This window comes from Gopherus evgoodei, chromosome 22 (assembly GCF_007399415.2).
Source record: "Gopherus evgoodei ecotype Sinaloan lineage chromosome 22, rGopEvg1_v1.p, whole genome shotgun sequence".
Lineage (NCBI taxonomy): Eukaryota > Metazoa > Chordata > Testudines > Testudinidae > Gopherus > Gopherus evgoodei.
In genome coordinates this window covers 14,849,071-14,873,422 of record NC_044343.1, presented here as the reverse complement: position 1 = coordinate 14,873,422, position 24,352 = coordinate 14,849,071, and the positions used below count along the sequence as shown (strand labels likewise).

The following is a 24,352-nucleotide window of genomic DNA, read 5'->3' as shown; positions in this document are numbered from 1 at the left end:
CCTGGGTGCTGCCCCCTGGCAGGAATCCCTCAATCTTAGGGAACCCCCACCCACTATTCCCAACTCGCCTCAGTATAAGGCTACCAGTCATCATCTAGCCCCACGCCCTGGGGCACACTGCAGTATCAGCCACTCATCACTGGCAAGGTTGGGTTTGGACATGCTGCCTTGGCCTACCCCTGCGCTGCCCTCTGCAACCCCCAGTACCCCTTGGCCTTCTGCTAGGCCACAGCCTGGGGCTTTCCAGGCTGGAGCTCACCAACTCCTCAGCCTTTCCCCAGCCCTGCTCCACTCAGGTACCCTGTCATCAGCTCCCTGCAGCCAGGCCCTTCTCTCTCTGAATGCAGAGAGAGACTGTTGAGCTCCTGGCTCCCAGCCTCTTTATACAGGCCAGCTGTGGCCTGATTGGGGCATGGCCCAGCGGCAGCCACTTCCCAGTCAGCCCAGCTTAGCAGCTCCCAGCCACAGCCTTCCCCCAGGGAAGTTTTAAGCCCTTCAGGGCAGGAGCAGGGTAACCATCCTGCTACACACCTCCTCTTGCTGTGGAGTAAATGTCCATGTACCCCATGTTGGGGCCCCTTTGTCCTCCCCCAAACTCAGCTAGTAATGCAGAGTGTGTTTTATGGGTGTATTAGCTAAACCTCACCCTGGAACTGGCATTAGTGCATAAACTCTGACTAGGGCAGCAGTGGAATGAGTCAGGGTCAGATTTAGTCTCTGGAGTGGAAGATTGTGACAGTGAGTGTTACCTGCACATACTCTCGTGAACTCCAAATGGCAGTGTAAAGAAACCTGCCCTGAGTCTAGCTTGTGTGTTTGAAAAGACAATGACGCAGGAGGAGACACCAGCAAGGGGCCAGGCTCACCCACTTCTCTTCCCATGTACTCTAGCGACTCAATCTCCCTCGGGCCAGACTCCTCGTTCTCCACTGTGGGGTTTGAGGGCAGAGGAGGTGAGCAGTCACCGCTTCCATCGCCAGCAGCACAAGCTGCAAATCACGACACGTACGATCTTTAGGAGCCTGATGGTGGGTTAGCCGAGTGTGACCGGAATCCCAGTGGCCGGGTTGAGGTCACTCAAGTAGGGTGAACTGCAAAGAATGGGGCAGAGAATCCCCAAGGCTGGTGGATATTCCAATACTTAGATTTACCAAACCAGCACAAAACAGCTTCTACAATACCTTACTGGTTGCCCAGAAGCCAACAACTCAGTTCACTTAAAGCAACCCAGCCTTGGGCTTCCACCCAGACATCCAAGTCAAATAGGATGAGGATTACTGAAAACCATATTCACCATATAAGAAAGTTCTACCAATCCCAAAGGATCTGGCACATTGCCTCCCAGGTTAATGAATATTTCAGATCTTACCCAAATACAAGCTTACAGTCAGTTCTTATTAACTAAACTAAAATTTATTTTAAAAGAAAAGAGAGAGAGTATTGGTTAAAAGATCAGTGTACATACAGACCTGAGTACAATTCTGAGATCAGATTCATAGTAGCGATGTTGAGCTTTGTAGCTGCAAAGAGTTCTTTCAGAATTAGTCCATAGGTTATAGTCCCATGCCCATATTCAGGGGATCCAGTTAGGACTGGAGCTCTCAGCCTGATGGCTTAAATTTCCCCTGCATTAAGCATCAGGCAGATCTGAGATAAAAAGGATCCAGACCCAAGAGATTTTTATATGGGTCCAGGCCTTTCTTCACAGGTCAGAGCCCTTAGGTGAATAATAGACAATCATGGAGAATTTGAAGTCGACCTATTTCCTAAGCATCACCGGTAATTAGCTACACAAATTAACATAAGGCAAGTGCCTGTTTTCCACCATTCTCAGCTATTTGCTAAACATTTCAAAGGAGATGAATACAACCATATCCTATGTTTACAGTTCATTTAAATGTTAATATTTTCTTTTGATCTCTGAATTATCAGAACACAGCATAGACAGGGACTGTTTGACTACATTGTTATCCTCTAACAAGACATGAGTACACACATCCAATTAATATCACCTCTAACTTCTAACAATACAGGTTTGCATTTCAAAGATTCTAGTCTTTCTACCATGGAATGGTCCTAATGACCATTCACATACTTTTCTAACATGTCTCTAAAGGTTGGCGCTGGGTCATTTAGCCTGCAAGCTGCTTAACCCTTTCTAGCCATGCTTCACACTTTGTCTAAGATTCGTTACAATTATATAACAGTGGTAGCAGCAATGATTTGCATGGTCAGACTGCAGTCAGATAACGTCACACCGAGTTTGGACCTTTCCAACTGGAAATGCTCAGGAAGGAGGCACTGAGAAATGCTGCTGTTCTCAGGAGCCAGTCCCCCCAAGCCCTCACAGAGTTGCAATCCAGCCCCGAGGAAGTTGGCCCCAGACATATGCCTCTCTTGCTCCACATCGCCTGTCTCCCTCGGAGAGGCTGATTTTGACTGGCTGGGTGAGGGGCCCCTCCCTTCTCAGGCCACCCCTCATTCACTTGTGGCCCCTCATTGTCGCAGACCAGCGGATTGGCACATGTTTCTCAGCACTGATCGGCGGGCGCTGCGCTGGGGAGCTCCCAGGCCAGTACACCAAGATGCAGTGCTGCTGCGACTCCGGACGCTGCTGGGCGATTGGGCAGACCCCTGAAATGTGCCCCGTCAGGGGATCCGGTAAGCAGCACAATGGGAAAGCCACTAGCAACCCAGTGAGTGCGACCTGTCTTAATGTCCCTGAGCTGTGCTGGTGAGTGTGTCTTGGGGGGAAAGGTCGATGAGGGTCGCATTGCGATCGCACAAAGCCAGGGAATTCAGGAGTAAGGGCCCCTGGTCCACTCCTCCTTTTCTAAAGAACAGCAGAAGGGATCCATCAGGGGCAGCAACCTCCCCACCGCACGCCACCCCACCCCAGCCCTGCCTTGGCTCCCTGGGCTTGGGAAGAGATCAGAAGGAGGGAAGGGCTGCAGCAGAGGGCTGGGAATCAGGTCTCTGGGAGTCTGTTTCCAGCTCTGCCTTGCTGTGTGACTGCGCTTCCCCTCCTCGGGCCTCCATCTGCCCCTCCAGAAAGCAGGGCCAAGATCCTTACAGGGGCTGCCACTGGAAAGCCAATAACAGCAGCACAGTGACCACCTCCCACTCCAGGTAGCTCCATGCCTGCTGCAGAGAGCAGATGGCTCTTGCCATCGCTGCAGTGTGGGAGCTACTGGCTAAATGCGACCACAAGACCCGCCTCATCTGGGCTTCACTGATAAAGAGGGGTAAAGCTCTCTCCCAGCCCACCCTGCCCCCAGCCACTGGTGCTTTCATGCCAGCGTCACCTCTGCCTCCCATGTGAGACAGGCAGGGACACTCGGCCTGTGGTGTTGGAGTGACACTCAGGCAGCTGTTTCCTTTCAGATGAGTACCGCAGGCTCTGCATTGAAGGGCTCCCGGCCGTGCCAGGCTTCTCTGGGAGCTTCCCTGGGATTCCTGGGTTTGGGCCAAATGGTGTCGGGCCTGGAATCGGCGGACCTGGAGGCATTGGACCAAATGGGGCAAATGGCCAAGGCGGGATCCCGGGGCTTCCTGGGATGGGCCCTGGAAGTTCGAGCATTGGTAAATTAAATCTCCTTTCTACTAGCGCTGGCCCAGCTTGGCTGTGTCTCTTCCAAGCTGTGTGCGTAGCTGGTGTGCCTCCCTGCGTGGCACATGGGCTGGGAACAGCGCCGTTACCCAGACGCTGCGGGACTGATGGAATGTGACACTAATGGTGTGCAGAATGCTGGGCCCAGCACACAAATCACACAGCGTCTCTTGGCACAGCAAGGAGCCCTGTCTGGCTCTGAGTGCCAAAGAGGCAGGCTGCCATCCAGCAAAAATGTCTTTCTAGTTACAGAACTGGAAAAGAGCTTCAGCAGCCCCTTCTCCCTCCAAGCTCATTGGACTGGCCAGCCCTGAGAGTCCAGTGCCCCTGCCTTGGAGAGGGGGATGGGCCGCCCACAGTCCCTGGCGGTGGGAGGCATGGAGATGGCTGATGTGTTGCAGGTGATGCTGGGAGGCCCATGCATTTTGGGAGGTATGCCCTGCGGGGGTGTTCTCCTCTCTCTCAGACAGCAGTGACCCCGAAGCAGGCTCCTGGGTGGGGGAATGGAGCAGGGGGCTTGGGGCTGCCATTCCAGGCTCTCTTCTCTCTGGGGTTTCCAGGAACTGCCACCTTAAATCAGACCATCGACATCTGCAAGCACTTCACCAACCTGTGTCTGAATGGGCGCTGCATCCCCACTCCCTCCAGCTACCGCTGCGAATGCAACATGGGATACAAGCAGGACGTGCGTGGCGAGTGCATTGGTGAGAAAATCCCCTGGGCAAGGCACCAGCTGCCCCACCAGCCCCACTCCTGCTCTGCTGCAGACAGCTGCTCCTCGGTGCCCTGGCAGCCTCGGGGATGCTTGCAGCTGCCCCCCCGCAGCCTAAGCTTCATGGAGCAGTCCTAAGGTCTGGGGATGCCCCCAGCTGGTGGGGTTAAGGGGTGCAGAGCAGCACTCTCTTGGCACTGCGGTGCTGGGCGGAGTGAGGCGGTGGCTGTGGCTGGCACCACAGGGAACACTGGGGGAAGCCACCCCTTCCTCCTCTGTTGCAGTCTGATCATAGGTGGACAGGAGAGTTCCCATCACTTTCATTCCCTGTTGCTAAATGTGACAGGGCCCCAAAATACATGTGTTCTCTGTCCACGCACCCCCTCCCCGACAAAGACAGCACCTAGGATAAGGGGCCCTGGGGTCTTCTGACTCCGGGCTGCAGCTCCACAAAGTCCTTCTCATAGTGCCCAGCCGCCCCTGAGCCCTGGGCACCAAGGGCTTTCTGACCCCTCAGGCCCTACTGGCTTCTGCAACGACAGACAAGTGGCTCCTTGACTCAGGGTCTCTGTAGAGCCGTGCATGTGACCTGCTGCACCTCACTGTCCTCTTCATGCTGGCCTGGCAGGGTGGTGCTGATGCTACCAGAATGCTCGGGGACTAAGGGGCTGCGGCTCAGCACCTGGCAGGATTGGGCCTTTGCTGACCTAACAGCATTTCTGTTCCTGAGCTGGCATTTAGCTGGGCGACCCCATGGGACCCTGGTGAAGGGCTGCAGAGCAGCGCCAGGCTCTGGCTTTGCCCTCCCAGGGGTTGGGGGCTTCCAGCTTCATGCCCTTTTCCTTCCAGATGTGGATGAATGTTCCAGCAGCCCCTGCATGCACGGTGACTGTGTGAACACACCTGGCTCCTACCACTGCAAGTGCCATGAGGGCTTCCAGAGCACCCCCACCAAGCAGGCCTGTATCGGTATGTCCGTCTCAGGGCTGGCACAAGACGCACCAGCGGGTCAGAGGGATGGGTTCAGAAACGGAGTGCTGAGCGGAGCCCCGAGCTCCCAGGAGCAGACAGGCTCCCGCCCAGAGCCCCAAGGACTACCAAGTAAAGGGAGAGCTGCTGGCGCTAGTGCCCTCTCAGCAATCAGCTGCTCGCTGCAGGGCAGCAGATGCGGTGCTGAGGGTGATACAGGCCAAGCATATGTATCAATCAGAAGGGGCCTTTTGCCAGTTCGGCTTGTTCCCTTTCGCACACAGGAATAAGCTTTGCCAGTGGGACATTATATCCCCTGAAAAACTGCCTGAGAAGACCGAGGTGGGGCCCAGTGGCAGTCATGTCACGCAGGGGTCATGCAATTAAAGACTGTACCGAAATGCACACACACAAGGGGTGAGGGCAAGTCTGGCACTTCCTAACTTTTGAGTGCTGGATGTGGAACCCTGGTAGTGTTTTGTGGGTAATTTCCTAGGCATTTAAAAAAGCAAAGGGAAACCCAGCAATTCCATCCTGCGGTATCAGACTGACACCCAGGTGGGTCACTGGCAGGGTGGGGACCGTTTGAGCCACCTCACAGACCTCTGCCACTTGAGCTAAGAGGACTCAGTGGCCGGGGGAGGTTGTCCTAGGCCAGCCCTGGGGATGGTCGGACACAGACTCTGGCAGTGGATTTCACAGCTTCTTGCTGACAGCAGGGGAACATAGAGGACTCTGGGTTCCAGTACAAGTTCTGGGGGGAGGATACTCTAATTGACCCTTCTGCCCCTGTCCCCACAGCCTCCCCTTGTCTCCTTCTGCTCCTAACCCCCTCAGCTCCTGCCCCATCCTGTGTCTGCTGCTATGTCCCCTGGCCCCCGACCATCCCTCCACCTGACTCCTGCTGCTACTCCTATCCTGACCCATTCCCCAGCTCCAGCTGATATTTCTCCCACCTCTGCTTCTATCCTCACCCACTGTCCTCTGCTCTAGCTCCTCTCCTCCCTTGCTTCCTATCTCCCCTTTCAGTGGGAAAGGCTGGTGATCAGCTTGCCTAGTGGTCAGCTCATGGCCTTACAGGTTCTGCTGGTCACGTGGTCCCAGAGGGGGCCCCAGCTGCAGCCTCAATCCTCCCCTCATGCTCTGATCACTGCAAAGGAGAGGGGGGAAAGTTGGGGGGACCCAGGCCCTCCTACTCCACTGGGTCCCTACCCAGAGCCTCAGGGGTCTGGGAATGTCCAGCCCTGCTACTAAGCACTCGGTTACCCTGTGGGTCACTTCCTGTCAGTTTGGAAAGCACCTCCGTTTAGGGCCTAGTCACAGGCTTAGCAGACTCTCCTCACTCAATGTCTAGGTCAGTCAGTCCCTCTGCGAGGGATTTCACCTCCCAAAGAGCCGGGGGAACCTAGGGGCCTGTCTACACTGCAATTAAACACCTGCAGCTGGCCCACAGCCGCTGACTCGGCCTCACAGACTGAGCACAACCGCCTGCACTACTCCAGCGCACTGTGCCCGGGAGGCCCCTTGCAGCGCAAGGGGGCTGTTTGGCACGAGCCATGCAACAGCAGGTGCTGCTCACCGCGCTGAGGCTGAAGCTCTGGGGAGGGAAGGAGGGAACAAGGTTCTCTGGAGGGACTAAGGACCGGATCTAAAGCCCGTCACAGTCGTAAGAAAGGTGTCAGTGAGCTACAGATCAAGCCCACACGTGGGCTGTATCGAGCAGCTGAGGGCAGGGGGCTGGCAAGGATTTTTACAGGGGGATCAAGACCCTACAGCTCCAAGCCCTGGGTTCAGGGCTGTGGCTAGGAGCACAGAGCGAGTCTCCCCCAGGGAGCTGCACCTCACGCACGGAGGGAGTGCGGCCTGTCAGAGTCGTGATCTGCTGCACGGATCTGAGAGTGGAATCCTGCACTTCCCTGGGAATGGGTTCTCTTAGGAGCCAGCCATGGCTACATGGCCTTGGCTCCAGTTGGGTGGAGAGAGAGGCTCAAGCAGCTCATGTGTCTGCTGCTACCTGGCTGTGTTTGTTTCTCTCCCAGACGTTGACGAGTGCATCATGAATGGTGTGATGTGCAGGAACGGCCGGTGCGTTAACACCGACGGCAGCTTCCAGTGCATCTGCAATGCGGGCTTCGAAATCACCCCCGATGGCAAGAACTGTGTCGGTGAGCAGCTTCCTTCAGCATGAGATCATCTGCAGGCCTCCGATGGGGCTGGTTCCTGCTCTCACTCACACACCACAGACTCCAGCAGGGAGGGAAGGAGGGCAGAACTGGACCCATTAGCAGCAGTGATCCCATGTACATATATAGCAGATTCATCCAGAAGAGCCAGACCCCAGGGGATTTACAGAGTTCACCTCTCACCGCAGAAATGCAGCCACCTCTGGGGTGACTACAGTTTAACAACACCTCCCATCCATTGAAGAGAGGGAGGAAAGAGTCAGTGACCTGGTAGAAACTGCTCCCTGAATGTAAGTAGGGAGAGTGAGGGATCTTGCAAGGGCTCTTGTGAACCTTGCAATGGGAGCTTTAATGGGACCTGTACATCACCTTTGTGAGCCTGCATTGGGAGCAGCACAGAGGCCCACGCAAGAGGAGAGAGCAGAGGTCAGCTCTGGCTCCATGGCCAGAGTGCCCAGGCATCCCCAGATACTGATTTCTTAAGGATCTCAGTATCTGGGAAAGGCTTTGCAGGCCCATCCAGTACTAGCCAGGCCTGGTCTCCTTTCTGTGGGGCACGACTTATACACAGCACGCTCATTAGCTCCTACAGCTTGCCCTTGATACACAGTCTTTGGGTCCCACAGAGGAGGAATCTGCAGCAAATTTTAAACTTTCCTTAAAAAAAGGTCTTCAAACCCTTCCAGTTGTGTATTAACCCTTAATACAAGGATGGAATGAAAGCAGAGGCAGTGCTGTTGGCCTGAGGCAGCCTGCGGCAGCAGGTGGCCGTGAGGTGTGATAGCTGGATTTTCATCTTAGGGGTGTTAGCGCTGAGGCCCAACAAGGATCAGTTAAATATCAGCATTGCTAACGATTTCGTTGTGGGTTGTTGTGGTAGAAATATCCAACTCACCTTCTTATCCTGCCTTCCCCAAGTGCCCCCGGCCTCTCCAAGGGCCAAAAGACCCATCTGTCTCCTGCACCGCGGCAGTTAAAGAAGGAGCAGAATAAACGCCATGCCTGGCAAGGGACGGGGGGATGATTCTGTGCCTGAGGAAAGCGGGGGGGAACCTTCCTTTCCTAATTTCCTGCAGTACTCCATTTGCTGCCGGACTCAGGCCCCACTTGTTGAGGGGAGCCAGCGAAACCATGCTTTTTCCGCAGGGTCCCTTCAGAATGGGGGGGGGTCACATGCTTCAGAAAAGTCCACCCTGTGCCTTCAAAGCTCCCATTCCTGTCCTTAAGAAGAAGGGCAGCCCAATGGGTAGGGCTCTGCCATAGGCTGTAGGAGTCATGGGTTCTAGTCCCTTCTTGCCCCCAGACACACTGTGTGATCTCATGCCAGTTGCTCGGCTTCTGTGGGCCTCAGTACCTGCCCCTGCTGGGGAGAATAGCACTAACCTGCTTCCCCAGGCATTTGGGAGGGTCAGTGCCTGGACCACTGTGATGATCTACTATGGTGATGAATGTTCAGAGGGTTTCTGCTCTGTCCCAGCACCCGCTTTCATTTAGTTGTTAGCACAGAACCAAACCTTCCTGTGGATTGCATATGAACAGTCCTTTGTATAAGGTGTAGTGGGCTCAGTGGGTGGCTCCTCTCCCTTGGCTGCTGCTGGCTCAGCCAGCGGCGCTGTCCCTTGGGTGCTGCTGGCTCAGCATGCACTGCGTTGTTCTGTCACTGCACAAAGCCACTGGGGCTCTTGCTGCCCCACCCCCAGCATCTGTACAGTGGCTGCACAAATCCTCCCTCCATGGCATGGCCCCTCCGCCCCCACCCCTGCAGATGCAGTTCAGAGAGGCAGCGCCTGGCTCTGCATTCGGATTCGGGGGGCTTTCTCTCGCTGTTGGTATGTGGAGAGCCCCGACCCTGAGCGCTCTGCTTTCAGAGGTCCCTGTGGGGGGCACAGCTCAGAGAGCCAGGAGATGTCAGCACACATTGTGAAGTGATTGTGTCTGCCTGGCACCACACTGGCAGACGTTCTCACTATCCTGCCTTCTCCTGAGCAGCCTGGGGAGGCTCAGGGCTGCTCTGAACCGGTCGGTAGTGTGGGTGTGAATGCAGATTGACGCTCACACAGGGCAAGGCAGGGAACAGAAGGAGCCGAGCCCAGAAGCCCTGCTGCACCTCGCAGGCTCTGCTCATGTTTCTTGTCGTCCCCCAGATCATGATGAATGTGCCACAACCAACATGTGCCTCAATGGGATGTGTATCAATGAAGACGGCAGCTTCAAATGCATCTGTAAACCCGGCTTTGTGCTGGCTCCCAATGGGCGCTACTGCGTCGGTGCGTAGACTGCAGTGGTCGGTCCCTCCCCCGGTCCTGGTGTGTGCCGGGTGTCTGTACAATGGGCGTGGGCATGGGGAGTGGAGGATCAAGACCCTGGCTCCATATAACTGTAGTACTGACTGAATTTTCTGCCCTCCCACCAGGCTAAGCAGCAGAGCCAGGAGTGCCAGTCTGCTTGCGGAGAGGGAGCGGGCCTGCTTTCAGAGGGCTGGACAGTGGCGGGTGGGGGTGGGAGCAGGCCTGGCCTGCACTCAGAGGGCTGGAGGGTGCATCGGGGATGGGGGGGGGCAGGCCTGCACTCAGAGGGCTGGAGGGTGCGGAGGGGATGGGGGGGCCAGGCCTGCACTCAGAGGGCTGGAGGGTGCATCAGGGATGGGGGGGGCAGGCCTGCTCTCAGAGGGCTGGACAGTGGTGGGTGGAGGTGGGAGCGGGCCTGGCCTGCTCTCAGAGGGCTGGAGGGAGCTAGTGGGGGACAGGCCTGCTCTCAGAGGGCTGGAGGGTGCCGGGGGTGGGGGCAGGCCTGCTCTCAGAGGGCTGGAAGGTGCAGGAGGGGGACAGGCCTGCTCTCAAAGGGCTGGAGGGTGCGGGGAGGGGTGGGGGGCAGGCCTGCTCTCAGGGCTGGAGGGTGTGGGAGAGGGGCAGGCCTGCTCTCAGAGGGCTGGACAATGGTGGGGGGGGAGGGAGCGGGCCTGGCCTGCTCTCAGAGGGCTGGAAGGTGCAGGAGGAGGGTGCGGGGAGGAGTGGGGGGGACAGGCCTGCTCTCAGAGGGCTGGAGGGTGCGCGGGGGATGGGGTGGGGTGGACAGGCCTGCTCTCAAAGGGCTGGAGGATGCAGGGAGGGGTGGGGGGACAGGCCTGCTCTCAGAGGGCTGGAGGGTGCGGAGGGGTGGGGGGCCAGGCCTGCTCTCAGAGGGCTGGAGGGTGCGTAGGAGATGGAGGGCAGGCCTGCTATCAGAGGGCTGGAGGGTGCATCAGGGATGGGGGGGGGCAGGCCTGCTCTCAGAGGGCTGGAGGGTGCATAGGGGATGGGGGGGCAGGCCTGCTCTCAGAGGGCTGGACAATGGTGGGTGGGGGTGGGGGTGGGGGGGGAGGGAGCAGGCCTGGCCTGCTCTCAGAGGGCTGGAAGGTGCAGGAGGGGGACAGGCCTGCTCTCAAAGGGCTGGAGGGTGCGGGGAGGGGTGGGGGGACAGGCCTGCTCTCAAAGGGCTGGAGGGTGCAGGAGGGGGGCAGGCCTGCTCTCAGAGGGCTGGAGGGTGTGTGGGGGATGGGGTGGGGTGGGCAGGCCTGCTCTCAGAGGGCTGGAGGGTGCGGGGAGGAGTAGGGGGACAGGCCTGCTCTCAGAGGACTGGACAGTGGTGGGTGGAGGTGGGAGCGGGCCTGGCCTGCTCTCAGAGGGCTGGAGGGTGCAGGGAGGAGTAGGGGGACAGGCCTGCTCTCAGAGGGCTGGAGGGTCCGGGGAGGGGTGGGGGGACAGGCCTGCTATCAGAGGGCTGGAGGGTCCGGGGAGGGGTGGGGGGACAGGCCTGCTCTCAGAGGGCTGGAGGGTGCGGGGAGGAGTAGGGGGACAGGCCTGCTCTCAGAGGGCTGGAGGGTGCGGGGAGGGTTGGGGGGACAGGCCTGCTCTCAGAGGGCTGGAGGGTGCGGGGAGGAGTAGGGGGACAGGCCTGCTCTCAGAGGGCTGGAGGGTGCGAGGGGTGAAGGCGACACTCCGGTTTCACACAGAAACTGGTGAAGTGAAGGAGCCCCACGCTGAGCAGTTGGAGAAGGCCAGGGCGCTGGGCGCCCTGCTAGCCCTGGCCAGCCAGGGTGAGCCAAGGGCAAACTACACTGAGTGCTGCAGCCATGCATGCTGGGGGCCCTTCCTCGAGCTACGGAGCCCCTGAGAGTCTCCCTATTGGGGACTGAACCTCTTCCCCCCAGTCAGTAGGTAATGGCCACTGTGTGCTTCCTTCTCAGACATTGACGAGTGCGAGACCCCGGGCATCTGCATGAACGGCTGGTGCATTAACACGGAGGGCTCCTTTCGCTGCGAGTGCCTGGGCGGCCTGGCTATTGGCGTGGATGGGCGGGTGTGCGTGGACACCCACATGCGCAGCACCTGCTACGGAGGCATTAAGAAGGGCACCTGTGCCCGTCCCTTTCCAGGAGCAGTCACCAAGTCTGAATGCTGCTGTGCTAACCCCGACCATGCCTTCGGAGAGCCCTGCCAGCCCTGCCCAGCCAAAAACTCGGGTGAGCCCCATGTCTGTGTGTTTGTGGAAATCCAAGGGCAAAGTGCTCAGAGCTGCAGGATCCCTCTGGGTTGTACCAGCCCAGCCTGCACGAGCATCACAAGTGTCAAGGAATGGCCACGCATGCTCTGCATCATGGGCTAGTTACACCAGTGCTTCCCAAGTGGCGATCTCTGGAGCCCATACTGCTGATACAGGCGCTTGGTTTTACTTTCCATCCAGGGTGCTCTGCCCTGAAGCCCTGCTCCCACACCACTCCCTCTCCCGAGGCCCCATCTTTGCCCCACCTCTTCCCACTGCTGCTCCACCCCCCACAAGACCCCACCCACCCACTGCTCAGTGCTCTCCAACCTCGCCCAGCCCCTTCCCAACCTGTGGCTAGTGGGTGCTGAGCACCATAGGTGCTGGGACTAGGGGTGCTGGGGTTGCTGATGCGCTCCCTGGCTTGAAGCTGTTTCCATCACATACAGGGTTTAGAGTTTGGTTCAAAGGCTCTCAGCCCGCCCCCCACTATACAAACGGTTCCAGCCCTCCTGCTGAGCACCCACTATTTTTTTCTATGGGTGCTCTAGCCCACAGAGTTGGCATCTATGGCTGCTGATCCATGGCTGGCCAGCTGCCCATATGGTGCTGGCCCCTCTGTTTCCAGCTGCCAAATCCTATAGAAAGAAGCTAAAATGCCTGTGAGTAGCCGGTGTCCCATTATGTGGTGGCAGTTGCTGTACTTGCCACAGGACTGTTAGCCTCACCAGTGGAGGAATCTTCCTGGGATGGTACTTAGATACCGTAATCGAGTGACCTCTCAATCTTCTTTTTGATCAGCTAAACAGATCAGGCACTGTCAGGCATTCTCTCCAGCCCTCAAATCATTTTTGTGGCGCTTTTCTGAACCTTCTCCAATTTTGCAACATCCTTGTAGAAATGTGGAATCCAGAACTGGACGCAGTGTCCAGTATTGTCTCACCAACGCTATATACAGAGGCAATATCGCCTCCCTGCCCCTACTCGCCACTCCCCTCTTTATACATCCAGGGATCACATCAGCCGTTTTTGCCACAGCATCACACTGGGAGCTCATGTTGAGCTGCTTGTCCACTCTAGTCCCTAACTTCTGTTCAGAGTCCCTGCTTTCCAGGACAGTCTCTCATTCTGTGGGTGTGACCTGCATTCCTTGTTCCTAGATGTCTGACCTTGCACTTGGCTGTGTTCAAATACATTTCATTGAATGGGCTCAGCTTACCACGTGATCCAGATAGCTCAGAAGGACAGCCATGTTTTCATCATTATTTACCATCCGCACTATTGTGGCATCCGCAAATATTATCAGCAGGGAGTTTATATTTACTTCCAGATCCTTGATGAAAATGTTGAATAGCATCAGGCTTAGTACCGATCCCTGCAAAGCCCCACTGGAAACAGCCCCATTTCACAATGAAATTGCCACTGACAGCTACTTTTGGAGATCTGTCAGTCAACTAGTTCTTAATTCATTGAACACGTGCTTGGTTGATATTGTGTAGTGCAATAGGTTAGGTTCTTGTATGGAATGCAGTTCTGCAGATGGTCCTGCAATGCTGAACTGGTGATGGGGACCCTTCTGTCATTGCATTGAAATGTAAATACAATATTAAAGAGTATTTTTAAAATGTGTAATCCATTATTACAGACAGCCAGTGTTCTGTATGCTCACAGAATATTAGGGTTGGAAGGGACCTCATCTAGTCTAACCCCCTGCTCAAAGGAGAACCAATCCCCAGATTTTTACCCCAGCTCCCCAAATGACACCCTCAAGGACTGAACTCTTAACCCTGGGTTTAGCAAGCCAATGCTCAAACCACTGAGCTATCCCTCCCCCTCATGAGGCGGTGCTACAGTTAATATTAATCATTAAAACGGTTCTGTTCTGTTGTGAATGATCTCATTTTGTTTATGCTGTAAAGACGAGCTAATGAATCTAACTGTCACACTTCTCTCCACAGCCGAATTCCAGGCACTCTGCAGCAGTGGTATTGGAATAACAGCTGATGGCAGAGGTAAGGGCTTCCCCAAGCACTGTCTTATAGGCAGTTACCCATAATTAAGGTTGCCTAACACTTCTCATTGTAAGCCCCTGCTTTCAGTTGCTTATAACTGAGCGTATGTGCATTTACATGTGTGTGGTCATGTGTATGGGTTGAGTAAGTATGTATGTGAGGAGAGGCAGGGGCAAAGGGATCATTTTAAATGTTTAGAACTTTGTAAGGGAAAACCCAAAGATTGTATCAAGAGCATAAATAATGTAGAACGTTACCAAGTACCTACTACGTATAGTAATTACTTGTAGAATCATAGAATCATAGAATATCAGGCTTGGAAGGAACCTTGGGAGGTCATCTAGTCCAGCCCCTGGCTCAAAGCAGGACCAACCCCAACTAAATCATCCTAGCCAGGGCTTTGTCAAGCCTGACCTTAAAAACCTCTAAGTAAGGAGATTCCACCACCCATTCCAGTGCTTCACCATGCTCCTAGTGAAAAAGTTTTTCCTAATATCCAACCTAAACCTTCCCCACTGCAACTTGAGACCATTGCTCCTTGTTCTGTCATCCAGTATCACTGAGAACAGGCTAGATCCATCCTCTTTGGAACCCACTTTCAGGTAGTTGAAAGCAGCTATCAAATCCCCCCTCATTCTTCTCTTCTGCAGACTAAACAATCCCAGTTCCCTCAACCTCTCCTCATAAATCATGTGCTCCAGCCTCCTAATCATTTTTGTTGCTCTCCGCTGGACTCTTTCCAATTTTTCCACATCCTTCTTGTAGTTGTGGGGCCCAAAACTGGACATAGTACTCCAGATGAGGCCTCATCAATGTCGAATAGAGGGGAATGATCACATCCCTCGATCTGCTGGCAATGCCCCTACTTATACAGCCCAAAGTGCCGTTAGTCTTCTTGGCAACAACGGCACACTGTTGACTCATATCCAGCTTCTCGTCCACCATAACCCCTAGGTCCTATTCTGTAGAACTGCTGTGTAGCCACTCGTTTCCTAGTCTGTAGCAGTGCATGGGATTCTTCCATCCTAAGTGCAGGACTCTGCACTTGTCCTTGTTGAACTTCGTCTAATTGGTCTAGGTCCCTCTGTATCCTATCCCTACCCTCCAGCATATCTACCACTCCTCCCAGTTTAGTGTCATCTGCAAACTCGCTGAGATCATTAATGAAGATATTGAACAAAACTGCCCCCAAGACCGACCCTTGGGGCACTTCACTTGATACCGGCTGCCAGCTAGACATGGAACCATTGATCGCTACCTGTTGAGCCCGACAATCTAGCCAGCTTTCTATCCATCTTATAGTCCATTTATCGAGCCCATTCTTCTTTAACTTGCCGGCAAAAGGTTTGCTAAGGTCAAGGAATAACACGTCCACTGCTTTCCCCTCATCCACAGAGCCAGTTATCTCCTCATAGAAGGCAATTAGGTTAGTCAAGCATGACTTGCCCTTGGTGAACCCATGCTAACTGTTCCTGATCACCTTCCTCTCCTCAAAGTGCTTCAGAATTGAAGGTTATCAGCACGTGAACGTTTGCTACTCTTCCTGACTCTGTGCAGTGCATTGTGATTAACGTGAACATAAGAGATTAGTAAACGATCTACTGTGTCATTTCAGAGAAGAACCGACTTTTCCTCTCCTTGGCTCTAAGTCCAGCTCCACTCTGGCTGGCCTGTTCTTTGCTTCCCTTTGGCCTGAAGTGCTCCTTCAGTTCGCTGTTCCTGTGGTTGTACCTCTTTTCACTGAGTTTATCCACAGGCAGGTTTCTTCACCAACTGGGGCCTCCCTTGTCCATTAGGCACCTTTGAACTGTATTCCTTCACTAGCGGTTCAACCAGCTGATCCTGTACTGTAGGTCCTTTATAGGTAGGCATCTCATTTACTGTTTCCAGGGTCCATTTTCCTCTAAAACAGCTTTTTCATCAATTCCCTTTTTCACCAGTTAGATTTCCTTTCAGTTGTTTCCCTTGAGACTCTCTGTCTGGCGTGAATGTGGATTTTATTTCCCTTTACTCTCCTCCTCTAACTGTGTCTGCTCACATACTCACAGCGATTTTCTTCTGCTTCTCCTGACTTGAAAACCATCCTCTTTCCCTTCTTTCCTCCTTCTCACTTCCCAGTCCCCTGTCTTTATTCTCCTATTCTTCTTCTATTTTCCCCCCTCCCCTCCTACCCCAGCTCCAGTTCTCCAGTGGCTCTAGATTCTTCTCCTTCTCTGCTTCATCTCTAGCAGCTTCTTCCAACTGGCCCCTTTGGGCAGATCCTGAGCCGTCTCCCAGTTTGCGTGGCCCTCTCACTGCCTGTCTCTTGCCCCAGGATAGCTCCAGCAGGTGCTAATGCCAGGGCCAGGGTTACTACATGGGTGTGCATGAGCCTGTGTGGGAAGAGGCGTGTGCTCGTGTGTCTGTGTGAGTGAGCATGAGTTTGTTTTTCATGTGGGTGCGCGTGTGAGTGTGGATGTGAGAGTGAGCGTTTGTGTGAGTGTGTCTGTGCCTGTGCATGTGTCGAGGAAGTGAGAGTGGATATGTCTCTGCATGCCTCTGATTCTGCCTTAAAAGCCAGCAACTTAATGTTAGGCAAACGTCCCCAGTCAGCTCCAGGCCCTGTGCTGTGTACTGAACTATGCGGCTGGTTCTTGGCACCCTGGGGCAGGCTGCATGCAGAGTGTGGCTTTGTGCCCTGCTTTGATATGAATTCACAGTGTGTCTGAGCGCATCCTCTCCCCTGTCCTGGCCGTGCTCTGGCCAGCTCCCGGCGCATGGAAGTGCAGTGCTTGCAGTCTCCCGGAGAGAGCAGAGCCGATGGGAGCATGCTGCCAAGGGGCTGCTTTGGAGTAGACAGCTGGCAGGTCAGGCGGCAGGCAGCGTGCTGCCAGCGCTGGGCAGTGGTCAGTTCCGCAGGAAGAGAGCAACGCTGCCAAACAGCTCTGGCCTTTCCAAGTGGGAAGGAGCCAAAGGCAAAACTCTGGAGGCCTCTGCTTCTTTAAGGGCACTGTGTCTTGGTGCAGCACTGTCCCGAGTTGCAGGTCAGGTGCCCGTTAGCCAGGAGCTAGGGTCAGATATGCCACTGGGCACTGAGTCACTACCAGTGTGGCCCAAGAACTCTGTCACACTGCAGTAGGGGAGTCAGTTTTGGGGTGGGGGTCCCCCCACACCTGCCAGAGCACAGGGGCTGCCACTCAGACAGCTCATTATAGCGACAATAGGAAAAGGACATTGACTTTGGCCTGGCCCCTTCCTGCCTGGCAGCTGCGGGTGCTGTGAGCTCAGCACGTAGCCAGCCGGGTGGGCGAGTTCAGCAGGGAGAGCACAGTGGGCATGTGGGTGCTGCCTGGGGACCATTCCTTGCCCATCTGGCTAAGGATTTGGCAGGAGAGCCCGCCTCTAGCCCAGCTGCCCCTAGACTGCTCTCCAAGACACCTGGATGGCACCCTGCCAACCCAGTGGCTTCTCCTCCCTCCTCACCAGCCACCAGCCCCAGCAGGCAGTGCTGCCTTGGGGGGCAGCGAGGGGGTGTGTGGAGTGCCAATGGCAGGCGGTGATGGCTGGCACTCAGCTGGGCCTGCTGACTGCACTGGCTCAGTGCATTGGGCTGGGTCTCCCATTCCCTAAGGCAGCTCTCTGGTCTCATGCCCAGCACTGCTGCCTGTGAATCACATGCCTGCTGCCTGCTGGGCTTGGAACTCCACATGGTTGATGGAGAGACCCCAGGCCAGTGGGAGGGTGTTTCCTGCAACAGCTCCACACCTGCGCTGATAGGACAGCGGACGGATGTGGACAGAGTTTACATTGACACAGTGCAGGGCACGGGGCATTCCCCTGGGGGGGTGTCCATCAGCCTAGTGTTCCCCAGGCAGGAGGAATTGCACTTCATGGCCCCCACTAGCCCTATGCCCACAGCGTGTACTCTGCACAGACTCACTCCCATGGAGGTGGCAGCGTTTCCGTGCCACAGGGAAGGTGTCTGCAGGGCAGGAATTAAGAGTCCATCACATGCTGAGCACTGGGTAGAAGCCCTTGCAGCTCTGAACCCTGGAGACTCTTGTGGGGGCAGGGCTGGGGAGCAGAGCCGTGCTGCACTCCCCACATTGACCATGGCTGGAGGGGTGGCGAGGGAGTACCAGCACAAGGATGGTTACAAGGGGCCTGCGAGCAGCAGGGGAGGCAGCGTTGGAAGCTGGAGGACATGTGGGAGTCGACAGCTGTTCCTGCTCCATCGTTTTGTGTGGCTCCTTCCCCTGCGCAGATATCAATGAGTGCGCCCTCAACCCGGACATCTGCCCCAACGGCATGTGCGAGAACCTGCGCGGGAGCTACCGCTGCATCTGCAACCTGGGCTATGAGTCAGATCCCACGGGCAAGAACTGCGTTGGTGAGTTCTGGCTGGGCAGCAGGCACTGTGGGTAGCCTCTGGCCGGGGGCCCAGGCTGTGCTCAGAGCCAGGCACGTGGCTGGTTGGGGAGAGCTGTGCAGGCCAGTCGCAGGCCACAAATGACAGGCCGGGAGGCTGGGCACTCAGTGGCACTGAGCCCAGGCAGTGGGGCTGAGGGTTAGGGCAGGAGCTGAAGCCCCAGAATGCAGAGTTCTTCTCTAGGGCTGATTCTCTGGCACTGGGTACAGCCCAGGTGAATGCAGCTGCAGAGCAGTATGTTTGCCACTTACTACAGTCCCCAAATGCTTGGTGCTCTAACATCCTATCAAGGCAGGGATGTAAAGCATTGAACTGTGGTGGGCACTAGTGGGGGAGCCCAGGCAAGCCAGGGCCTGGGGCAGTGACTGCAAAGGAAACTGAGCTCCCGCTAGCCACACTCAGCCTTGGGGCGTCCCTTGGTCGAGGGGAGGAATTGCTGACTGCTGCCCTGCAGCTCTGCCCCATCCTGCTGCCAGGTCTCTCTATCTGGCTCTCGGGGAAGCAAACAGGGCAGCTTTTCCTGTCTCTTTTCAGGCTCATGGTGGAGCCCCTCAGGCTGCCAGGCCCCCGCTAGCAGGCTGATGCCTGGGAGCTCTTTCCAGCCCTTGCTGCTGGGGAGGCCTGGGCATTGTTGCACATTAGCCCTGCCTGTCTCTGCCCACAGATGTTGACGAGTGCACCGTCAATCGTTTGCTCTGTGACAATGGCCTGTGCCGTAACACGCCCGGCAGCTACACGTGCACCTGCCCCAAGGGCTTTGTCTTCAGGACGGAGACAGACACCTGTGAAGGTAAGAGCCTTGGGCCCCACTAGCTGAGCCGGAGCACGGCTGCCTGTGCTCCCAGGGACGGCCCTGTCACGGAGTCACCGGGCGATGCTCTGGAACTGCTCCCCATCAAGCCAGTCAGGACTTTGGGGAGCCTCCTTTCCCTTGGAGCAGACTTGTTCAGGGCAAGAAGCTCACACAGCTTCACCTCCTGGGTCTCTCCTTGGAGCATTCAGCATCCTCTGCCCCTCCGTGCGCTTCCCACAGCGAGTCCACCCCAGCGGGGTCCTGGGGAAGCCACCGGGTTCTGCACCCCAACTTCGCAGTCAGACGTGACTCTCAGCCAGCCAGTAAAACAGAGGTTTATTCGATGACAGGAACAGGGTCTAAAACAGAGCTTGTAGATACAGCGAACCGGACCCCTCGGCTGGGTCCATTCTGGGGGGCAGTGAGCCAGACCCTCAGGTCTGCCCTCCACCCTTGACCCCAGCCAGCTCCAGACTAACAACCCCCCCAGCCCCTCCTCTCTGCTCAGCCCCTTTCCCGGGCCAGGAGGTCACCTGATCCCCTTTGTCTCCAACACCTTCAGTTGGCACCTTTGCAGAGGAGGGGCCCAGGCCATCAGTTGCTAGGAGACAGAGTGTCAGGCATTTAGGTGCACTGACCCTTGGCTTTGCCAGATACTTAAGAACTGCCATGGGGACACTGAGGTACCAACACAGTATTCAGAGAAAACATTAAGAACTTTCCCAGTTCGTCACAGGCCCCATGTCAAAGCTGCAACCTGCTCCCATTCCCCACCCTGCTTTACAAACTGGGGCTCGGCACAACTCCGATTTTCTGGTGAAGTTCAGTGACGTTTCTTGCAAGCTGAAGTAGCAGCTCTGCTGGAATGAAGCTCTGGGTGCTGTGGCATGTGGGTGGCTGTGGGCCCGTTCTGCTGCCGCTCTCATCCTGGCACTGCTTTGTGCGGCTTTGCACTGGCCAGGAACAATGTGGGCAGCACACACTGAGCTGTCACTCCGCAGTGAATCCCTCTGCTGGCCATAGGCACCAACTTTCTCCAGTGCAAGTGGATGCCCATTCCCCCCTTCCCCTAGCCCCACCCCAACTCCACCCCATTCCTGGCCCTGGCCCCGCCCCCATTCCAACCCCATTCCCAAAGTCCCCACCCTAACTCTGCCCCCTCCCTGCCCCTATTGGATCCCTTCCCCAAATCCCCGCCCCGGCCCTGCCTCTTCCCCCAGCGAGTTTCCCCTCCTCCCCCTCCCTCGCTGCCTCACGAATCAGCTGTTTCTTCTTTGAGTGCTTGCTCATATCAATTCCAATTAGGTGTGTGCATGCCACATGCACGTTCGTGGGAAGATTTTTACCCTAGCAACACTTGGTGGGTCAGCTGGGTCTCCCCTTGGAGTGGTGCCGTTATGGAGCCGGATATATACATCTGCCGACCCAACAGCCCTTCAGTTCCTTCTTACCGCCCATGGCGGTCATTGGAACTGTGGAGCACGGCTTCACTGATCTCCACTTCCCTAGCTCACTCGTAGTTCTTTACTGTTAGTTGTGTATATGGTTCAAGTTTTTACAGTTATAGTTAGTCTTAGTAGTTTGTATATATATATAGTTAGTGTATATAGTTGAAGGGAGACCGGGTATTAGCCCCTTCCCCCGCCCCCCCCGGTACCGGGGCCCATGCCAAGGTCACCAGGATTCAAACCGTGCTCGGCCTCCCAAAGGCCGATGCCAACAGGGGATCCCCACAACTCCTGCCTCAAGTGCCTTGGGGAATCCCATCTTCCTAACAAGTGCCGCATCTGTAAAGCCTTTAAGCCAAGGACGAAGAAGGAGTGGGACTTTCGTCTGAAACAGCTCCTCATGGAGGCGGCACTTAGCCCAGCACCATTGGTACCGAGCGCTGAACAATCTGCTTCTGTAAGGAGTGCTCCTTCGGCTCCAGACCGCTCCGGTGCCGTGAGGCAGTCCCGGCACTGACTCTCCCCGGCACCGACATTGGCTCGGCACTGCTCCCTGTCCCCGCGGCCTGAGAAGCAACTCAAGGCTCCAGCGGCTTCGGTGTCATCCGCACCACAGAAGGAGCACATGTCTAAGACAGATCACCCGGCACCGACATCTGCTACGGCACCGCAGAATGCGGCACTGTCGATTCCGGTCCTGCAAGGGCTGTTGAGTCCAGTTCCCGAAAGCTTCCCAGCTCACGCCGGGGTCGAGCTCGCTCTCCCATCCACGCCAGAGACCTTCTCCACGGCACAGGAGTTGATCACGATGACGGAGACCGCGCTGCCTCAACCCCCGGCACCGCCGATGCTGGTCATCCAATCCATTGGCAAGCCTGCCTTGCTGTGGCCGTCCTCTGTGGGAGCCGCCGAGAGGCATTGTTCAAGGTCTCGATCCCACCAACAATCTCAGTCCCACCACCGATCCAAGTCCCGGTGCTGCTCTCCATCGCGGTACCGGTTGCACTCGCAGGACCACTCAGCCTCTCGCTCGCCTGCCCGGTACACTCGGTACTGATCCGGCTTCCAGCACTGTTCATGTTACTGCTCGCCTTGCAGCCATTCCAGGCGAAAGGGATCGAGATCCTGGTCAACCTCCCAGCCCCGATACGGTCATAGGTTCCGGTCTCGCTCATGGTACCATTACAGCTCCCGGTACAGATCCCTGGTGCCATCCTGGGAACGACCAGCCAGAGACAGGGCTCCTTCTCAGGGCCCCTCAGCACTGCCTTGGCCATCGAGACACATCTCGGGGTCGTCTCATGCTGGTAGTGTTTCCTACGCACAGGACCGCGACTCGGATGTGCCCAGCCACACGTTTCCAGAGAGCCATGGCCACGAGCAAGGGGCCCATCAGTGGTTCTTCTGGACACCTTGGGCATACCACCAAGCCCAAGGTGCTGCACCACGGTCGGCTCCATTGGAACACCGGGTGCCAGAGGCAACTGTAAGCCGCCCCCCACCCCCAGGGTACGGATGAGGCTTCGGTACCACCGGCAGAAACCCCCACTTGAGCCTGATGTCGCCCCTCAAGAACAGGAGCCCCCACAGGACCCTCTTGTCCCTGGCCTCTCCTCTTCCTCCTCACCAGATGAGGTGGTGGCAGGGACATCCTCCTCTGGCCCTCCCCCAATTGACTTAAGGGCCCATGAAGACCTTTTGAGGCGGGTGGTGCAGAATATGAATCTGTAGGTAGAGGACATCCCTGAAATAGAGGACCCAGTCATGGACATCTTGTCAGCAGACACCCCTACAAGAGTGGCCCTGCCCTTCATTCATACTATACAGGTGAACGCTGATACCATCTGGCAATCCCCAGCCTCTATTTCCCCCACTGCCAGGAGAGTAGAGCAAAAGTACATGGTGCCCTCCAAGGGCTACGAGTATCTGTACGTGCACCCTCCTCCTTGCTCCCTAGTAGTGCAATTGGCCAACGAGCGGGAACGTCATGGCCAGCAAGCTCCTGCTCCCAAGTCCAAAGAGGCAAGGCGCATGGACTTGCTAGGCCGCAAAATATTTTCGGCTGGGGGCCTCCAGCTTATGGTGGCAAACCAGCAAGCTCTCCTAAGCAGATACAACTATAATACATGGACATCCCTAGGGAAGTTCACGGAGATTGTCCTCCAAGAGTCCCACCAAGAATTTGTGGCCCTGTTGGAAGAGGGGAAAAAGGTAGCAAGAACCTCCCTCCAAGCTTCTCTGGATGCAGCGGACTCTGCTGCCAGAACTCTGGCTTCCGGAGTGGCGATGAGACACATCTTCTGGCTCCAGGTGTCAGGCCTTCCACCTGGAGTACAGCAGACTTTACAGGATTTGCCCTTTGAAGGCCAGGAGCTATTCTCAGAAAAGACCGACCCTAGGCTGCAAAGTCTAAAGGACAATAGAATAATTATGTGCTCGTTGGGGATGCACACCCCAGTAACCCAGCTCCGGCCCTTCCGCCCCCAGCCTCACCGCACTTACCCCCCTCCTAGGCCATGACAGGACTTCACCAGAAGGCGTGGCAGGGGGAATCGTAGAAGGCAATCTGGACCCCAAGGCGGTCAAAATCAGGGCCCCCCTAAACCATCTGTGGGGCCCAAACAGAACTTTTGATGGGACACCCGAGGATGGTGCACCAGTTGTTTTCCCGGATCCTTCCCCACCTTTTTACAACCGCCTCTCCCATTTCCTCCCTGCGTGGTCCCAGCTAACATTGGATCGTTGGGTCCTGCGCATGGTGGAGTTGGGATACCACCTTCAGTTTGTTTCACCCCCTCCTTCCCACCCCTCCTCCTCATCCCTCCTCAGGGACCCCTCTCACGAGCAATTCCTCTTACGGGAGGTTCAGACACTCCTATCCATTGGAGCTATAGAGGAGGTACCAAAAGACCTGAGGGGCAAGGGGTTTTATTCCCACTACTTCCTAATCCCCAAGGCGAAGGGAGGTCTAAGACCGATCCTAGACCTGCGAGGACTCAACGAGTTCATGATAAAGTTGAAGTTCCGCATGGTATCCCTGGGGACCATCATCCCGTCCTTGGATCCTGGAGACTGGTATGCCGCCCTCGATATGAAGGACACGTATTTCCACATCACAATTTACCCACCACACAGACGATACCTCCATTTCGTGGTCAACCGTCAACATTTTCAATTCACAGTCCTTCCATTCGGCCTTTCTACGGCCCCGCGAGTATTCACAAAATACATGGTGGTAGTCGCCGACTCTCTTTGCCGTCGTCGGGTGCACATCTACCCATATCTTGATGACTGGCTCATTCGAGGGGCCTCCGACTCACAGGTGAGCAGTCACCTCTGCATCGTCAAAGATCTCTTCACGAGACTAGGCTGATGATCAACATCGAGAAGTTGAATCTGGTACCCATGCAGAGAATAGACTTCATCGGGGCAATTCTGGACTCCAATCTTGCCAGAGCTTGCTTGCCACATCCTCATTTCCAGGCAATGGCAACAGTTGTTCAAGGCCTTCAAACCTTCCTGACAACATCGATTCACACTTGTCTCAGTCTCCTAAGCCACATGGCCGCCTGCACCTTCATGAGCAAACACGCCAGACTCCTCCGTCCACTTCAAACCTGGCTCGCCTCAATGTACCAACCGGGCCCAGACAGCTTGGACACGATAGTCACACTTCCCTCCAACATTTTAGCATCG

General features: G+C 55.9%; 1 protein-coding gene across 1 annotated transcript in view; it reads left to right on the top strand.

The window, feature by feature from the left end:
• The window catches only part of FBN3 (fibrillin 3), a 239,039-nt gene that overhangs the window by 121,502 nt on the left and 93,185 nt on the right, over positions 1 to 24,352 (top strand). Inside the window, exons 9-18 of the mRNA XM_030540813.1 lie at positions 2,509 to 2,661; positions 3,385 to 3,582; positions 4,171 to 4,314; positions 5,172 to 5,291; positions 7,331 to 7,456; positions 9,619 to 9,741; positions 11,700 to 11,975; positions 13,954 to 14,007; positions 18,251 to 18,376; positions 19,080 to 19,205. Coding sequence (XP_030396673.1) covers positions 2,509 to 2,661; positions 3,385 to 3,582; positions 4,171 to 4,314; positions 5,172 to 5,291; positions 7,331 to 7,456; positions 9,619 to 9,741; positions 11,700 to 11,975; positions 13,954 to 14,007; positions 18,251 to 18,376; positions 19,080 to 19,205 — 1,446 coding nt within the window. The remainder of the gene's footprint in view (positions 1 to 2,508; positions 2,662 to 3,384; positions 3,583 to 4,170; positions 4,315 to 5,171; positions 5,292 to 7,330; positions 7,457 to 9,618; positions 9,742 to 11,699; positions 11,976 to 13,953; positions 14,008 to 18,250; positions 18,377 to 19,079; positions 19,206 to 24,352) is intronic.